The following is an 18,205-nucleotide window of genomic DNA, read 5'->3' on the forward strand; positions in this document are numbered from 1 at the left end:
GCTCTACCCTTTTGTGGGGACATTTAAGAACTGAATTGGAAGGACAGTCATTAAAAGATTAACCATTACATTGCAGTCAGTGTGAAGGAGGTTGAAATCCCTGATCTTAATTTTCCCTCTGGTTTTAGCTTATTAAAACTAGGCCAAACAGCCTGTAAGAGACATTAATTTGTCAACTCTTTTAATTTTTGTTTACTTTAGTTTCAGTTTAATATTGTTATTGTGTTTGGCGTTAACCAAGGGACCTTACAGTAATACAAACTAACATTAATCAAATGATCACAATTAACAAAAAAAAATAATCAACCTATGCCTGCAAATGAATTCGACATTAAGCATGCAATGTATTTCCAATCCTGATTGGCTTGAGCTAATCTTGGTTTCCGCAGTATTAAATAAACAAGAGAGCACATGACTCTTTCCAGACAGGATGCTGGTCTGTCACAGGAATTAAACCCAGCAATGTTGATCCCCATTTATACAGTTAAGTGAACTGGAGAAATTGGAATAAAAAACCCCACTCAAGGTTAAATACAGTAGCAATGACTGCAGTAGAGACATGATCCCACAATCCATGCCATGATCCCATGATTCCAGTTATCCATCCATCCATTAGCAAAGCAGAGTCTTTCTCAATATGCTGCACTATGGTATACTGTATGTACAGTACAGGTATTCAAACAACAAAACTTACAACATTACTACACACACCAACAAGAAAAGCACAGCATATTAAAAAATAAAAACAACAACAATTATTAAAGGAGAATCTTTAAATATCTTAGTGTATACTTTATTGCCTACACCAAATGGTCACGGATGATTGTTTAGAGGTAACTAGAGGTAAGACCAGTAAGTTATCTGCACACCCTCTGACAAGCTGAGGAGGTGTGGACTTGGGAGATGCCTGGTTGTGTATTGTGCAGTCTGGTCATGGCAAACTCTTGTTGACAATCTTGCTTTGCATCCTTGTTCTCATACCTTTGCATTTCAAAGTGCTGGGATCCTCCAAGGGTATTCTTCTTCTGTCTGGAAGACAGTATATCTTTTATTGTAGAGAAACCATAGTACACCATCCGCCAAACACATCTTAACAGGGTGCCACTTTCAAGCAGTGCTATGGAGAATAAAGACGACTGGAGGGCTCATTCTGTTGCAGCAGAACAGCTGAAGTGATACATCTTCCACATGTTCAGCCTCCAAGCACTTGATACAAGCACCTCCAGGGCCTTGTTTGTTGAGTATACAGGATGCAGGAATCCTAAAAGGTCTTCATGATAACTGAAGAGGCTTCATAACTAGCCCTTGCATATTTCAGGGGCAGGGTCATAAAAAAAAAGCCATTGAAAAAAATAGCCATAAAGGATGTGAATGTCATTGTAGCATATGTAGCCACTACTTGATGTGCTGGCTACTTAAGACCACATTAAAATACAGCCTCACCAGCATTCCTTCATACGATTTGGTGTTTCTGCATCTTCAATATTATCATTCTTTCCATAAGCAACCTTTCCTGTCTCAATCAGGTCTTTTGAAACCCAGGTTTACAGTTTAGTTGCTTTCGTGTCCTTTTTTCCCTTCTCTGCTCCAATTCAGCCGCGTGGTTTGTTCATTGAAATGTAAAATTGTCTAGCTCAATATCTTGGGGATATCTGCATTTCTGTAACATCCCAAGACTGAAAGACTCTCATTCAGTTCAATATTTGCATTGCACCAAGGCATAGCTGTGGTTCTGACTAAAGCTTTGTCAGCTCAGGGCAATTCACGGGTTTATTGCTGCATATGGCTGCAGCCCTTAGGATAAAGTTCATTTTGAGAAATGTGGCAGTAAAGCAATGAAGTTTAAAGATTTATTGCCAATAGCAGGTTAACAGATTATGGATACACCCCTTAAAGACTAACAGTGGAAATATGCCAGCGCTATGATGGAATATTTTTATGGAGCATGGCAAGAGAATTAATCCATACATTACAAAACTTTATTTTTGAAATATTATGACTGACAGCGGTAGATTAATACTGGGCTACAAGTACAAAGTACTGTGCAGCCAGCTTGTGGTTTTAGAGGTTGGGTGATTAGAGATGTGTGATTTCTATTGGCAAGAGTTCCTACTAACATATTTCTGAGAATACATCTGATAACAACGCAATTAGTAAAGTGATTAATGTTTTGAAATCAGTGCTGGGTTTTATTATCACAACAATGGCAAGGGCAACACAGTGTTTCCATAGTCTCTTAAGCACATTTTAATCAACCCATGTGTTACCAGTAACTAATACATAGCTGCTTGCAATCACTTTTGTGAAGTTGTCAGTGTGTTAAAAAGCAGTTCAGAAATAATGCAAGTAAATAAGACGATTTCAGATTACACCCTCAACAATCTGAAAAAAGTTACTGGAGTTTTATGACGAGAGCTTATTTTTGTCTATGCATTATTTGGTTTCTGCAGTATTTCACAGAAACAAGGACACAGCAATGATAATGAGAGAAGTACTGCTGTTCCTGAGGTAAAAAGCATATATGCTCACGCCATGCAGAAACCAGTGCAATGGTATACAAAACTGCATGCAATATGGTAGGTAATGCAGTAACTTCTCTGAATTTTGAGCACATAATCTGAAGATTACGGTGTCTATTTTTTTATTGCACATAAAAATATAAAAGTAGTATACTGGTGTGTTACTGTCCTGTCCAGAATGAAGAATAAAATGTTTGATCTCTTTCTTCTGCATTGTAACAAGTCTAATTGTGATGTTTTGGAAATCCCACAGAAGTCCACACAGAACGAAACACGTTTTAACTGAACTGTCCTGTATAATGATGATCTGGGATCAATTATGAACACAGTTCTACCACAATACCTGTTGTGTTAATGTAATAATAATGTTATATAATAATGTATATTATTATAGGGATGTAAAGCTTCTTAGACAGGGTTAAACCTGTATGCATTTTCTCTTGATGCTCCAACGTGTCATCTGGGTTGGGTGTGTGTAAAAGTGTTGTGGACGTCAGAAATAAGCCTTTAAGAAAGGTTGGGAGATCAGTAAGCAAGAATGAGCAAGTGGTCTTCACTTGTTTGTAGCCTTTTTGTTGTATAGTCTAAATATGAACTGTGCTTTATTCTTCCTTTTCAGGACTTTATGTGGAAGGTGCAGAATTCACCCACCTACCTGACAACATTACGGTGTGCCAAGGAGAAAGCGCAATTCTTCGGTATGTCCTAAGCCTGGTATTTCACTCTGCTGTCTGTCAAACTTGACCCGATAACTCAGCAGTTTGTACAATGTCACTTGCAATAACTGGACGTATCCAAAGGCATTTACTTTGGTATATCAGAAACTCAACAATGTGAAAGTTACCTTCAGAGCACTTACTGTAGTTTCGTTCTTTAATATTAATTAAAACACACTCTCTTATTTGTTTTTTCTGTTGCTCTGTGATTCTTTCTCTTCACAGAATGGTCAAGCACAACTTAATTCCAAATGCAGGAAAAATCAATAAGGATAGTATTGTTATTACATCTTTGAAGAAATGAAGTAATGTACAGTATAATTCAATCAAGCTACTTCATCAGAGTTAATACCACTGCTTTATTTTTCCCTCATTCCATTTCCTTTCAATGGATTATTTTTTAAGCCACTCTTACAATAAATCTGTTATTTGAAAAAAACAAGATGATCAGATTTTGAATGAAAATCTGTGTTCATTCGTATACATGCTTTCACTTTAAATAAATAGATACATATGGAATACTGTAACATATTGTAAGTATCAGAGAACTTCAGAAAGATTATAGATGAGAGGAGGCCATCTACAGTAGCTCATTTAGTTGCCATTAGCTAATTGATCCTAAGATCTTATTCCGCTGTTTCTGGAAAGAATCCAGGATTATCATCTTCCTCAACATGGCTGGTTACTCTTTTCCATACTCACACAGCTGTATAAAAATATGAATCCTGGTCTCCATATCAATCTGTCTGTAGTTTTTACTTGTGTCTTCTGTTTCAATTTTCACTCTTGATTCAGACATTCATCGTCATGACACTGTAAATGCCTTTTAGGATTTGAAAACAGGCCCCACCATACTTATATCTGGTCCCCTCATAGTCTTCTGTATTAAAGAATTAAAAGTTGCAGTTCTCTTTGCCTGTCAATATACTGTAGGAACATCTTTCAAACCTAAGGAACATCTTTCCTCTCTTATATATACTCAATCCAGCACAGCAATACATTTTCGAAACAAGAGGACTAACAATTGATACTATATTCTAAATCACATTTTACCAGTGAATTATAAAATTTCATCATAACATCCCTTGATTTAAATTCTATGCTATTGTAGAATTTAAATCCCTTGATTTAAATTCTATGTTCTAGACAATAGCTTCAATCAATCATCTCTGCTCTAAATATTGCCTTTGCATTAAATTTAATTTGCCATAACCAAGAAGAAGTAAAGTTGCTTGTCTTTGTGGCTTGTGGCTGCTTTTTATGTGCCGCATTTATTCAACTTAATTGGCTGTTCTTTTGTATAAGAACATAATTAAGACATGGTCAGTTGTTATAATCTTACTATATTCTGTTCTGTAAGGCTCTTGATGCCTTCATAGGGTACATTTTGTCATATAATAGTCACGCCATGTCCATTTACAGACACCTGCCCACAGAAGCGCATATTTCTTACTTCCAAATTGAATCATGAAAAAGAATGAAAACATGAAATGTAAGTTAATAATGTTTGCTCATGGTAATAGTTAATATTAGTTCAGGAGGGGAGCTGCGTCAGGATGTGTAGGCTGCAAAGGAATGAGTAATAGATTTATTCCATGCTGAAAAGAGAAGAAAGAAAACACAACGTTTCGGCTGTGGAGCCTTCTTCGGGTGTAGGCTGAAAAGTTATAGTTAACTCAATTCAATTCAAGCTTTATTGTCCCTTAGGGGAAATGTGTTTTACGGCACAGTCAAACACAGCACAATGACAAATAAACATCACCAAAAGGGAAGAGAATACAGTCCTGTTACAGGAGATAAGAAACAAGAGAGGAGGTGGTTACTTTGCACTGTTTAAGAGTGTAATTGCAGTGGGAATGAAAGATTTCCTGAGTCTGTTGGTTTTACAGTACACCTGGGGGCACAGAGGCCTCTCCCAGATGGGAGAAGTGTGAATTGTCAATGGAGGGGGTGAGACACACACTCCCTGATGCTTTTGGCTTTCTTAGTCACCCTCTGTTTGTAAAGGATGCTTAAGTTGATTTGATTATTCCTGATTATTTTGCCACTTCTATTTACTAATTTACCAGCCTATTACAATTACCGGTTCTCATGTTGCCAAACCAGCAAGTGAAGCAGTATGTTAAAACATATGATTACTATTAATATTATTCATATAATTTTAGTTAACATTGGAAATGAAAAGATTGTGTTATATCCCATCCATGAGTATCAGGTGAGTATTTGGGAGTTTAATTGTAGATTCTGTATTTAAAAGCCTGGGACACATTCTTGTATGTCTGTAAGCAAACACGCCTAGCAGGGAAAAAAGGCTACAGGGTATAAAAAGTAAGTCTGGGCTGTCACGGTGTTGTCAGTCAGGATTTGAGGCAAGAGCTATGGGTGTGCTGTTCATTTCCACACTAATTCACACTGTTACTTATTGCTTATGAAGGTGACACATTTCCATTGCATTTGTATTGTTTTCCTGGTCTGTGATTTGTCCTGCAAAAACGTGGGCCTAGAGATTTGATTATGTGCGTCTAACCTCCTGATTTGCCTGTTCATGGAGTTATCTTTGCTATACTCTTATATACTGTAGTAGTTACAGAAGCCACTCTTTCGTAAATACTTAAGAAAGATTATAAATAGGAGAAGGTCTGCAATTATTTGGTACCTCATTTGGTATTAATCAATTTAATACACCCAAAACATCAACTGCAGATACTGTATATGCAAATACAGTACATTTTCCTGTACATGATTCCTCAGACCTGCATTAGCAGTGTAGGTTTTCGCACGTTTCATGAAGTTCAGGGTAGTCCTGTTTACATAATGGTGGACTTGGAGATATTCTGAAAGCTGTAAGAAGACGTTTCATTGGACGTGGACAAAAATGAGATTTACAGTTGAGCTCACAGGGCAAAATCATTATAGAAATGGAGTATTGAGCTGGCAAGCGGGGAACAAAAGAAAAAAGAAAGTGATAAAGAATGTAAAGTATGAAGTTTGTACTGGAATTTTTCATGTGGAAAAAATGGTTCTTCACTCTTGCCTTTGAATGTTGCGGTCCAGTATTTTGTTTTTATGTCTCTTGTTTAATTGAGCCATTTTAACTCTTCTGAAGTGGTCCTGATCTGCTTAAAAAGACATACAATACAATACCTGCTGGATTTCACACCCTGAGGTTTGGAATCCCTCCTCCATGGGATTTGAAACTCACTCTTGTTGGTTCAAATCTCTACCCTACGGTAGTAAATGCAGAAAATTAACCCGAATAAATAAGTGATCAAATACTGAAGCAAAGCACTGAAATCTGGAGGTATGTGGAGAGCAAACTACCTACCTGTAGCATGAGGAACAGATGGCTCAGGTAGCGGGTAAGTCTGGCGTAGAATCAAGTTAGAAAATGTCTTTTAGTGTACAGCCTGTTATCTGTGATCAGAGCAATGCCATTAAACAGGAAAATCCATACTATTATGCAAAACAAATGGTGCAACACATTATAACAGATTGTGTTTTTGTATTTTTAAGGGTTGTTATTTTCTTCATGTGTGATGGAGGACCTCACTGGGTTATCTGCCTAACAGATTCAGGATGAGGGATTAGGTACAGAACAGACCAATGGGTCTTAAACAAAGGAGATATACATTAAAGGGAATGTTAAAACATAATTAAATTATTTTAATACATACTGTTAACTATATAGTATGTACTGCATTTAAAGGGACTTAGCAGTATTATAATTTTCAGTATCTGATTACATTATTTTACATTGTGCTCTTCCATTAGCAGCTCATGTGTAATATACTGTAGTTATTTATAGTTTTAGCTATCTTAAGTTTGTAGTTAATCCTGATAGCTCCATATTTTGGGTTCAAAATATCACTTTCAGTTTTATGGAAGTGTAGTGATGAGGAAATTACATTATATTAATAATGAGGAATACCTGACAATGAGTCAATCACATTTGATTGTCAAATGTGATGGATTTGTTACTACAGTACTTCATGCTGACAGCTCACATATAAATATACTTTAGTTTACCTTGAACTGTTATAACCAAGTGTTTTAAGATTCTGGTTAATAGAAATTGGACTTCATTAGATTATATGATTGGTCATTCGCACTCAAACCAAGCTGTATTAATAATCAGTTGTTTTAATAGTAGAAAACGCAAATGCTATTAAATTATAGATGTTCGATTACATGTATTGTAACTAGCAAGGTAAGGATGCCTTTGTATAGTACAGTATGTGCATTGTGTGACAAATTTCCCTAAAAGTAAGCATCTCAGGAGGCCTCAGCATATAAAACTCCCAAAAGACAGTAGAGATACTGTAAAGAAGTTTGTATTCAGCACAAATTGTCTTCCTGTACACCAGCAAGACTTGTTCTAAAACAACCCAATGCCAAGTACTATGTTTTTTTTAAAACCATACAGTATTATTTATATGAATAAATATATTTTAGGTGATCTGGTTAAATGCTGATTTGGACTTGCATAGTCTAGTTTCCTTAAATGTTTGTTCTCATACTAACTTTGGTTTCTTACAATATCTAAAGTTCTGTATTATTAAAATTATTACTAATTAAAATCAGAATGGAAACCCACAATGCTGTTCTTCTGCTGTCAATTCATTTTTTTTTCATTCACATTTTTGAAAGATCTTGTTTTTTTTTTCCTGACAATACTTCAGCTTTCTCGTACAGTACATAATGATAAGAAGAAAACTGCAGGAGCAGATTTTTTTTCACTGACATCAACATATCGAAAATGCCTCCGGAACACCTGCTGTTGGGCTCCTGAGTGACTTTACAACTGAAGGTGCTTGCTCAGCATACAGGTTGAGCCCTGTGTTCCTGACATCACTGTTTCGAGTCTAAGTCATGTCACTAGATACTGTAACTGGGACCAGGATTCCTCAAGCTGCAGTCTACAAATCCTAACTGCTGCAGGGATATGCCTGGAACTGAGAAAACAAAGAGTGTTGGGATCAGCAGACCAACTGCAACTGGCAATTCCAAATAAGGTAGAAGAAAGAAAAATAATGTAAATGCATTTTAAGCTGAACATTGATTATTTGAAACGTTTCAAATGGTTGTACTTTTTGCAGTCTTTCGAGATGTTTCTAAAGTGATCCAAACACTAAAAAAGCACACAAAAAATTAAAAAACTATGCTGTTTTAATATTTGTACAATAGATGTAATCAAAACCACATTTTGATCCACACCCACATGGCTATATGATATGATATATTGCATATTTAAAACTATTTGCTGTCCCACACATTCAAATACATTAAAGTTTAAAATATGAACCAGCCATAATACATTAAGATGTTTCATTAATATATTTGCTTTATGCAAAGATGGGATTTACCGATCGTATGCCATTTTGCATAAGCTAATAGAGCATCAGGATGACTGTAAAGATGTATCTCTCTTCCCATTTTGAATAAGTTGCAGTTTTAGGACCATTTAATATACAAAAAGTAAATAACTAATTAATCAAAAGTTACCATGTTAAATGAAGGAAAGCGTCCAACCATCCAATGGAGTGAGAAAGCAATTAATAAATGTCAGAGTTGCCCTAAACAAAACAATTTTAAAAACTGAGTGTTTTGTTTATGGTAGTTAGTGCGCTTGAAATAATTAAATGTTGAAATGGAGCAAGCCTAGGTGTAAGTGTACTTCACTGAGTGTAGTTATTAGTGATGCATTTAAAAAAGAGGTATTTTCCCACATATTTAATATACAGTGTGCCTATGTTGATGCAGTCAAGTCAAGAGGAATTTGTATTTATTTTAAACAAAGAAAATACCCCAAAATCTGAGCTAAATTGCATTTCAAAGAATCATGATTAATTTTCATTAAAATTAAAAATGACACAAAATCAAAACACTTCAACATTACCATGTTAGCACTTATTATGAAGTTACTAAGCATTAACACAATCTTGGGCACACTGGAGAAGCCTCATCAGAGCTGAAACTGCTATAGGATATTCATTCAATCTCCATATGTACTGTATCTGTAGCCAGCTGTGGAATGCTGTCTCCTATAGAAGAAAATCTTAACCTACTGGACCAAGACCTCAACAATATTTTCTTGAAGTCCAGCCTTTGGATTCATTGCATTGTGCGTGCTTTATCAATGCAGTAAGGATTCCCAAAATTTGCACCAAAGTTTTGCTTGTGTTATGATAGATTTGTGCTCAGATTTCACAAGTCCACTGCTCATGAGGTTATAATAAACAATGCAATGATCAGTGTAATATCTAGCATAACACCTTTGTGTTATGACTAGAATGTCCAAAAAAAAGCACTCAACATTTCTTTCCACATACTAACCCAGATGTTCTCTGGCCCACAGAAAATGGCAATTTCATTTTTTGGTTGGCAGCATGTCAAAAAATCATGGTCTTTGAGCCAGGGCAGTGTTATCCAATAGGTACTGTACAGTAAGCACTAAATTAAAGGGCCTGTAAAAAAAATCTACCATTTTTTATGTGAATGATAAAAACTGTAACAGATCTCTATTTGAACTTACATATATAGCAAAGATATGATATCCCAAAAATATTCAAGATAATTTTAACCAATCTCCCTACAAAAATCGGTCCACCCATAAGCGTGCTTTCACCAAAGGGCCTGCAGTACAAAACAAAAGTGCCTCAAGCCTACAAGGACCTTAATCTGGCTCTGCTCTGAGCATGTAGGTAATTTAGATGCATATCTGAAGTGCAGGTTTTTTCTGTCTGGAATTGTTCATGCTACAGCCACAACCTTTTGAAAATGATTAAAAAATAGATCAGACTTGTTTTATGGTCTTGGTTGGTATGGTGACCTTCTGCCTTTTAGGATGTGACCCATTCCTCACCTATCTGATTGTTATAGTGAACATTTCATTTTCCCAGGCACATTTTCTTTGAGAGATTTATCACAGATACAGAAAGCACCTCCTATCATTCTGATTGCAACCAAATGATATTCATTATTCATGTGGAGTATGGTTGTATGTTTAGTCTTTTTTGGGATTAATAACTATTTTTGAAGAATCTGTGGCTAACACGTTCAGGAATTTAATGCAAAGGCTTGCTTTTTCAATAAATCTCATTCTATTTCAGTGTGCCTACCCTTGTGCATTCCACTGTAGGGACTATCCTTGGTGAGATGACTCAAAATCCACTCTTGCTGCCATATTAGGGAATAACATTTCCCAAAGGGTTTTTGCGACCGTCATGGTTCCACGCAGTCTCGTGCCCTCGCCGCTCCACCCCGCCGGTTCGTCCCATAACACCTGGGCGCGAACCCGGGTCTCCGGTAAAACGCAGCAGGGAACCAGCTGAGTGAGCTAAAGGAGACCTCCCTCAGCCCAGGTGGCTGAGGTCCCTGCTGTGCGCAGGGAGGGCGATGACGTCACTGTGCCCAAACTAGCTCCTCTACATTTTTATTTGAAAAAGTAGAAAAACTTTCATTTGCTTCTGTAACTGTAGTAGCTGGGTTCTCAGGAGCTGTGGATGACAAAAACAGGAAAACTGGCAGATGGCAAAAAGTCTTTCATCCTCACCGATCATCTACATGGGGGATCACAGAACATGTACAACCACCTTATTTACCAGCAGAAGTTCTAAACCAAATCAAAACCTGCTTATGTGCATTTCAATGTGAGTGCTCTTTCTATACTGTAAGATGCATGACAGATTCATACACATTCCTCTGTTGCATTATGTGTATTCTGTCACTAGCAGAAGTGTCTTGATTTCATTTCATGTTTTCTTCCCGTTAACTGCTGTCTTCATGTCATTTTCCTTGACTGTGGGTGTACTGCCCACTTGTATGAAAAGGTTTATTGCAAGCATCGCTCCTGTTTTCTGAACAAGAAACTTTTCAATTAATGTCAGAGACTGTGCTGCAAAGAAAAAAAACAGCAACCCTGGCAAATTTTTGAAGCCCTATCCAAAACTGTGACTTAAGGAAACCAACATAATATAAAAGGACTGTCCCAACCAACACAGCTGTAGTTCATATGTATTCCAGGTTTTTATTTGCTTTGACACAAAAGGCTGGATTTGTAACAATGTGGAAATGAATCTCACGGGGCCGTGGTATTTTTTTTTCTGGCTCAGTATTTTATTATTTGGTTTGAGAAAGGAAAACACCTGCTTGTTAGGTAAGATGATTTTCCACAGCACTGGAAAAGGGAAAATAATTAGTTTGGTATAGCTGATCTTTCATAACTAATAACATGATGACTCAAATCATATTAACCATGGCTGAGGCTGGACCAACCATAGTGTAATAAAATCATGAACTGGCCTACCCCTTTGTTGTCTAATTTGTCCTTAGTAGGGTAAATTCAGCTAGAGGTTATCCCCAAAAGTACCCAAGAACTCCCACCTGTTTTGGCAATATATCAGTGGTATAGCTTTACTCCTTAACCAGTAACAAATACCATTACAGTATACCCAATCTTTTTAGCCCTGAGTCAACAGTAGAGCACTGAACTTTATTAGTATAAATGCTTTGTGGTAAATAAGTGTATTTGAATATGATGGTGGACTGTTGACTGAACGCATGTTTTGTGTGCTTGTATAATGTTTGTGGATCTTCTTTTAGCACTTGTGATTGGTTGAGACAGTAAGTGGAATTTTAATTTTTGGGACAGACTTTGGCCTTAGTAAAGCTATTTCTAAATGAAAGATTGTTCTACATATGTGACTACCACCTTCTAGTTTTCTCTCCCGTTTAATAATTGTTCTATAAATGTGTCTTGGAGCTCTGCTGTATCTGCACTTGTTTTTTTTAAACAAAGGGTCATTAACATGTACTAGATATATATAGTTAATTTCTGTGAGACCACTCATTAGCCGTAATGTGTTTAGACTATATTTGGTTTTCAAATTTCAAGACAAAACCCTTTCGGTTGGCATTTTCACTTTTGCAAATTGTTTGCCTATGGAAGGAATCTCAGTCAGAACTGACTACAGTAATACTACAGCTATCCAAGAAAGAGCCTTTACAAGTTGTGCCAACAAGAACCCCTGCAAAACATCTGATAAAAATGGTATTAGTTCCCACCATGACCATCACCACCCCAACTCCCAGACACACAGTGTTCAGGCAAATTATGGAAACAATCCATAAACCATTAAGGTAATCAAAACAGTAATGGAGACTTGGATGGAGCAATGAAGAACCCATTAATAAACATTCCAAGGTTTTAAATGTTATATGTGCTGGGAATAAAGTATACTTCGCTCAGCAACCCAGATGATTAATAAGCAATCTTAGCCTCAGCAAAATGAACCTGACAATTTTACAGTTTCTGCTAATTTAAATATCCATTTTCTAAAGTCAATAGGATTTGAGATGAACTGCAGACTCTGCTTAATTCTTTAAAGGTCCAGACCCTTTCAGTGCAAACAAAGTGTTAGTATTTTATTTGGTTTTACTGTTGCCCCAATACAATGAAGTTTATTAATTTTAATTTAGAATTAAGTGTCAGTTACCAATCCAGAAAGTCTTGTTTGGAAAGTGGTCATCCCACATGGTTTTTCAGGCTTTCTAAGTGCTTTCAATTAGTGGTTATACTGTAGATCATGTATTTCACAAATAAACCAATAATTGGTTCAGTTTCTGCACGTACGCAGGCTGAACACCCTGGTTTAATTATCTGTCTTGTGTCTCTCTAATCTAAAAAAGCCAATACTGGAATAAGCTGAACTAAAAAAAAAATGCCAGTTTTTTTTTTCTTGAATTTGGTGCTTCCAAATTTAGTATTGGCTTATTTTGTAATTGAAAAATTCCAATTATCAAAGGCTCGGGTCTTTCATTTTAAGTACAGCAAAGTTCCATAAATATAGCAAGACGTGACCTGTGCTGTTGTTGACAGAATAACAAAAGAACGTGGGAAGGCACGACTATACCACACCAAAAAGCTCACAAACAGAAAATTGCTAATTTATCATTTAAAAGACGTTTGCAGCTACACTATCCTTTAGCTAGGAGACAGCCAGAAATTACGATGGATGTTTAGGAATCAGACTACTCACAAAAAATATTTAACTGATTTACGGGAATTTAATGTTATATATATATAGCAAATTCCTTTTAATACACCCTTAAGAAGTATTCTCCCACACACATTAATTTTCAGTTTGTTCATCTTTGCTGATTGTCCACCCACTAGTAGAATATCTATGAACATTATATGTCAAGAATTGTTATTTTCTATTATCTTAAATTATTTGTTAAGGCAATAGTTTCCTGTTCTAGTCTGTTATATAAATATTTCATTTAAGTAGAGTAGTTTAATCATTGATTTAATTATAATAACCTTTTGTGAGTTTCTAAGTAGCAACCCCCGTTCAACTCTTGTTCATATGTATAAAGTAAACTGAGCATCAGAAGACACTTTGTACACTATTTATGCCTGTAAGTTTAATAATATGAATTTTGGATATGAAGTAGATGTTTTCAGAGTCAGTTTAATGAATTGATCACCTACAACTGGCTTGGATACAATCAGATAACTCAAGTGCATAAACTCTGCGTCATTGCATTAGTGAGAAAGTTGTGCACAGGTATCACAGATATGAATATTTAACTTGTTGATTGTCACATGTGGTCAAAATCAAGAAAGCAAAACGCAAACAGTAACCAATATTCCCTCCTCATCATGGGAACAACCCCTTTGTGCCACTGGCAAGGTAGAGGCTTGGATTAATTCAATGCACTGTCACTTTTAGCTGGGGTGTTCACAAACAGCAGTTTCTCACCTGGCTAAATGTTAGAAGGAAACACAGTCTATCGATAGGCCATGATTTGGGAGACAGTACTAAATGTCACATGATACCAGGGAGGGCCAAGTGTCTGGGCAGGGGTATCTGGTCACTACAGAACACCATGTAATGATTGAAGGCCAACTGACTGCATGGTACTACAGTGATCAAGATCACTTCACTTGCCACGTTTCCCATGGGCTCACCCTACTATACAAGCAAACTAGCTACTGTATACAATATACTGTATACAGACTTCCTTGCTAGAAGATGATACGATATTCAGTTGATCTGTGGATGCCCTGATCATCAGATTTCTATTGAACATTTTGGAATGAGCTGAGGATATTATAAGAGTGAAATAGACCTTTTCTTCCAAATTTGTTCCCAACATAGACTGTGACCACCATGTTCTGACCTTCACTATGCTGGTTTATATCCACTCTGGAAATTATGTCTGGTACTTTTGACTTCAGGAATAGAAATAAATCAGTTTTATCTTTCTGAGTCAGGGCAGCCCGTGTGTATAACATGTTCTATGGTGTGGAAATCACAATTATGATGCGTAGATTTAATTGTGTTTTAATAATTTCCTGAATTTCCTTAACACGGCTTGGATTCTATCGTGATATAAGTGTTAGAGCCAACCTCTTTCACTGGAAGACCTTTTGGATGTTGATTTAATACACGTTTCTATGTTTCAACCCAGCAAAATCCTTTATCTACTGAACAGAAATACAGTACACAAGCACATGATACTGGTAATGTCCAATATTCCTGTCAGCACGAGAAACATTGCATCTGTTACATGTTTGGAATGTAATAATTATATGCTTTTTTATCATCTAAGCTAGAGGCAAGCATCTTATATTTGATATTATTACTCCAATTTCATTATTCCTCCACTTACAAGTATTCAAAGTTGACATTCATACTGTTCAGCTTTAATGCTGATGTAGAGCTCTGAAACATTACCCCATATACTTTTAGTGAAAATGTCACAAATCAAACAGAAGCATTGGTATTTCACTTAAATCAGGGGGGAGTTGACCAAAGATCACTTTGTCTTTTTCAAAAGGTCTGATGCTGTTCAGCTTAAGACTTACAATGAGGCATTAGGTTTGCACACTAATAGCAGAAAGAAATGTATCTCTATTATGACACTAGAACAGTTGTTGCTGTATTGAGTCTTATCTTTCTGACAGCTCCCATTATTAAATGAGGATGTGATATTTTTTTAAAAATCAGTGTAATATTAGAATTTATTTAACAAATGCACCTCACTACATCCTCACTTTATATGTAGGATGAGGAGTTGTAGCACCCTCGTGTGGCAAAACAGTCTAATCTGCTCCAGCAGATCAGCCTAACAGCTTGGGAAGCTGGAAAACTGATGGTTACTCTGCCAGTTAAACTAGAGGACGAAATTCATGGTACAGTAGGTCAACTGTATTGTCAGATCACATAAAAACACTCAGAAACATGGGTGGTTAAGGTAATAAGAAATAGAAAAACTAAGCCAATAGGAGTGGTTTCGTGTGAACTTTCAAAACCATCAATATTTGTTTATGGATTTTACACAGGCGACACTGTTTCATGTACAAGAGTCAAAAGGCACCTTCAGAGCTCTTCAAAGGGTTTATGAGCAGCATGTCATAATATAAATTTAATATAATATTAAAGTAACACAATGGTGGCATGGCAATTAGCTCCACACTGTCCCAGAAACAGTTTCCTGGGGCATCTGATTCTGCTTTTACTGTCTGTAAAGCTAAAGTTTTAATGCTCTTCCTACTGTATGGGGTTTCACCAGGACTTCCAGTGTTTCCCCAGGACCAAAAGACATGCTGTTAAAGTAGATTTCCTACTATAAATCATCCTTTTAAATGGCAAGCTACAAAGGGATTTCATACTGGGTGTTTATTTTAGTTCAGCAAAAGAATGGGGCTTTCATGTTCATGAGAAAGGGGATCGAAAAGATTTGAACATGAAAAAACCCGAAAGTGCTTCTGACATTTTATTAGGCTTTTTATTGTGAAACTGTACTCCATACTCCAATTAAGCAAACAAACAATATTGAATATTAATGCTAATTAGAAAATGTTATGGGCAGTTCTATTACGTTTTACCATATAGTGCTCACTAGCCTTTCAAAGTGTTTTCCAGCAAGGATAACCCAGCCCTGTAGTTAGGAAAATAATAATTATGACACATATGATCCTTCAAATACACGGGGGACCATTCTGCAATGCCAATGAAGTCTATTCAGAATCCTCACGGTATTTTGGAAACAGTCTGCCAAGGAGGATCTGGATGAGTGCCAACAGCTAGCCTCTGGCAAGGGCACACAGCAAAGGAGCTGGTATGTTGAATGAAGCACTGAACAAACTCTTCAATCACAAGATGCCAATACATATAGCCCACACTGTCAAGGGAAATAGAAAAAGTAAAACCTCATCATCAAAGCAATGATTTGTAGCTGACAAACCACAGCATTTTGCAAGGTTTAGTAAAAGATAATTTAGAAGTAATTGACATTGTTTTGATTTGTTCACCTGAATAGGGATAGATTTTTTGGGTGAAAATAAATTATTTACCATTAATTTCAACTTGTGTTTTGGTAGCACATTTTTACTGAAAAGAAATGTCTTAAGAAAAACGGGAAACCAATAAACTGTCGCGGATGTCAGAAAGGCATGCTGTGGAATGGCGAGGAGAACGAAAAAGACCCCATGCGTAGCGACAAAACAGGGGTTAGCCTGGGCTCAGTAGGTCAGACGATCTTGGGTAGAAACCTATTCCCTCAGGCCGCCGAGGACGTCCTGGTGCTAGGCGGGTCTCGAGCCATCTGAACCCTCAATGCTGAGCAAGGAGGAAAGGGTGACCTGGAAATATATAGCCCACACAAAGACACACCGGAAGGATAAGCAAAGCACAGGGAAACTAGGGACAGTACAGAGAAGTAGCGCCCTCAAGCTGTGTGCAACCTCACAAGAAGTGTTCCTGCTGATAGGTAAAACACAAAACTGATAGCCGATAATCCCCAAAACTATAGAAGAATCAAATGCAAGATTGTTTCTAGGTGCATAAACAGTCTCTATGCTCATCAGATTTTCCAATATATAGTACCCTAAAGCTCCCATGTTACTCTATCTGCCAAACAGCTTGCAACTTTGTAAGACTGAGCCACAAACTTTTAAAAGTCATTTAGTGTCTGCTGTCTGATGGTGCCATGCATGAGTTGTGAAGGATAGCTCTCCCAGATCCACTGAGGACTCTAGATCACACATCACAACGCATCTTGTCCTGTCAGAGGCATACAGTATTTTACCCAGAACACCTGGTGCCTACTGAGGTAGAGAGAAGAACTTTCTTGCTGTAGGAAACAGAGATACACAGAAAAGTAAACATATCATTTTCTGTTTTCTTCATTTCTAATCCCTTCGTGCTTCAAGCCTTTTGTTTCTCCTACTGGATGTTTAAACCTGTCTACTCTAGTCTTCGAAGTTCCAGTGGTGGGGTCATGATCTCCCCCAACCCTGAAAATCAGCACCATCTATCATTTCTTTCCCATGCCTCCCCAAATCTCCCCTGTTCAGACTACACTTGTAGATCACACCTCATTGCTTATGATTCCTAATTTGCTTACCACTGCAGCTGTCTCATGCAGTACTGAATTGCTCTACATTTAGAATGTGTTTGCAGTGTTTTCTATCTTATTGTTGTGAACATGGTACATGTTCATGGTACATGTTATGTTGTAACCCCATGTGAATTACCTTATAATGGTGTGAGAGAAACAGAAATAATCATCACTATCCAGTGGTGCTTTCTTGAACTTTCCTTGGGGGTACATCTGGTATTATAAAATATCTGGTTATTTACATATTTTATACCCATGTATATTGCCAAATCAAATATATTTAACATATATGGTATAAAGTAAAGGTTCATGGGTAGCTTTTTTTTCTCATTGTATTCATTTATATTACAACAAAGCACAAGGAGTCTCTTTTTTTTTTGAAGGAGAACTTTTTTTCTTTTAATTACTGCATGTACTGTTGCTGCTATCTGGTGGCTGGAGGCTGTAACTCCCTTTTCACAAACGCAAATAGGCCCGATCATTTTTAAAGGATAGCTAGTGAATGCTTAAGTGTAAATCTAATAAGCTAATAAATGTGTATTATATTTATATCTAAGTTAA

General features: G+C 36.7%; 1 protein-coding gene across 1 annotated transcript in view; it reads left to right on the forward strand.

Annotated features, from left to right (window-relative positions):
• Positions 1 to 18,205, forward strand: part of iglon5 (IgLON family member 5) — a 199,561-nt gene that overhangs the window by 152,416 nt on the left and 28,940 nt on the right. Inside the window, exon 2 of the mRNA XM_015336582.2 lies at positions 3,139 to 3,217. Coding sequence (XP_015192068.2) covers positions 3,139 to 3,217 — 79 coding nt within the window. The remainder of the gene's footprint in view (positions 1 to 3,138; positions 3,218 to 18,205) is intronic.

The sequence above is a fragment of the Lepisosteus oculatus genome, chromosome 27 (genome assembly GCF_040954835.1).
Source record: "Lepisosteus oculatus isolate fLepOcu1 chromosome 27, fLepOcu1.hap2, whole genome shotgun sequence".
In the NCBI taxonomy this organism is placed as follows: domain Eukaryota; kingdom Metazoa; phylum Chordata; class Actinopteri; order Semionotiformes; family Lepisosteidae; genus Lepisosteus; species Lepisosteus oculatus.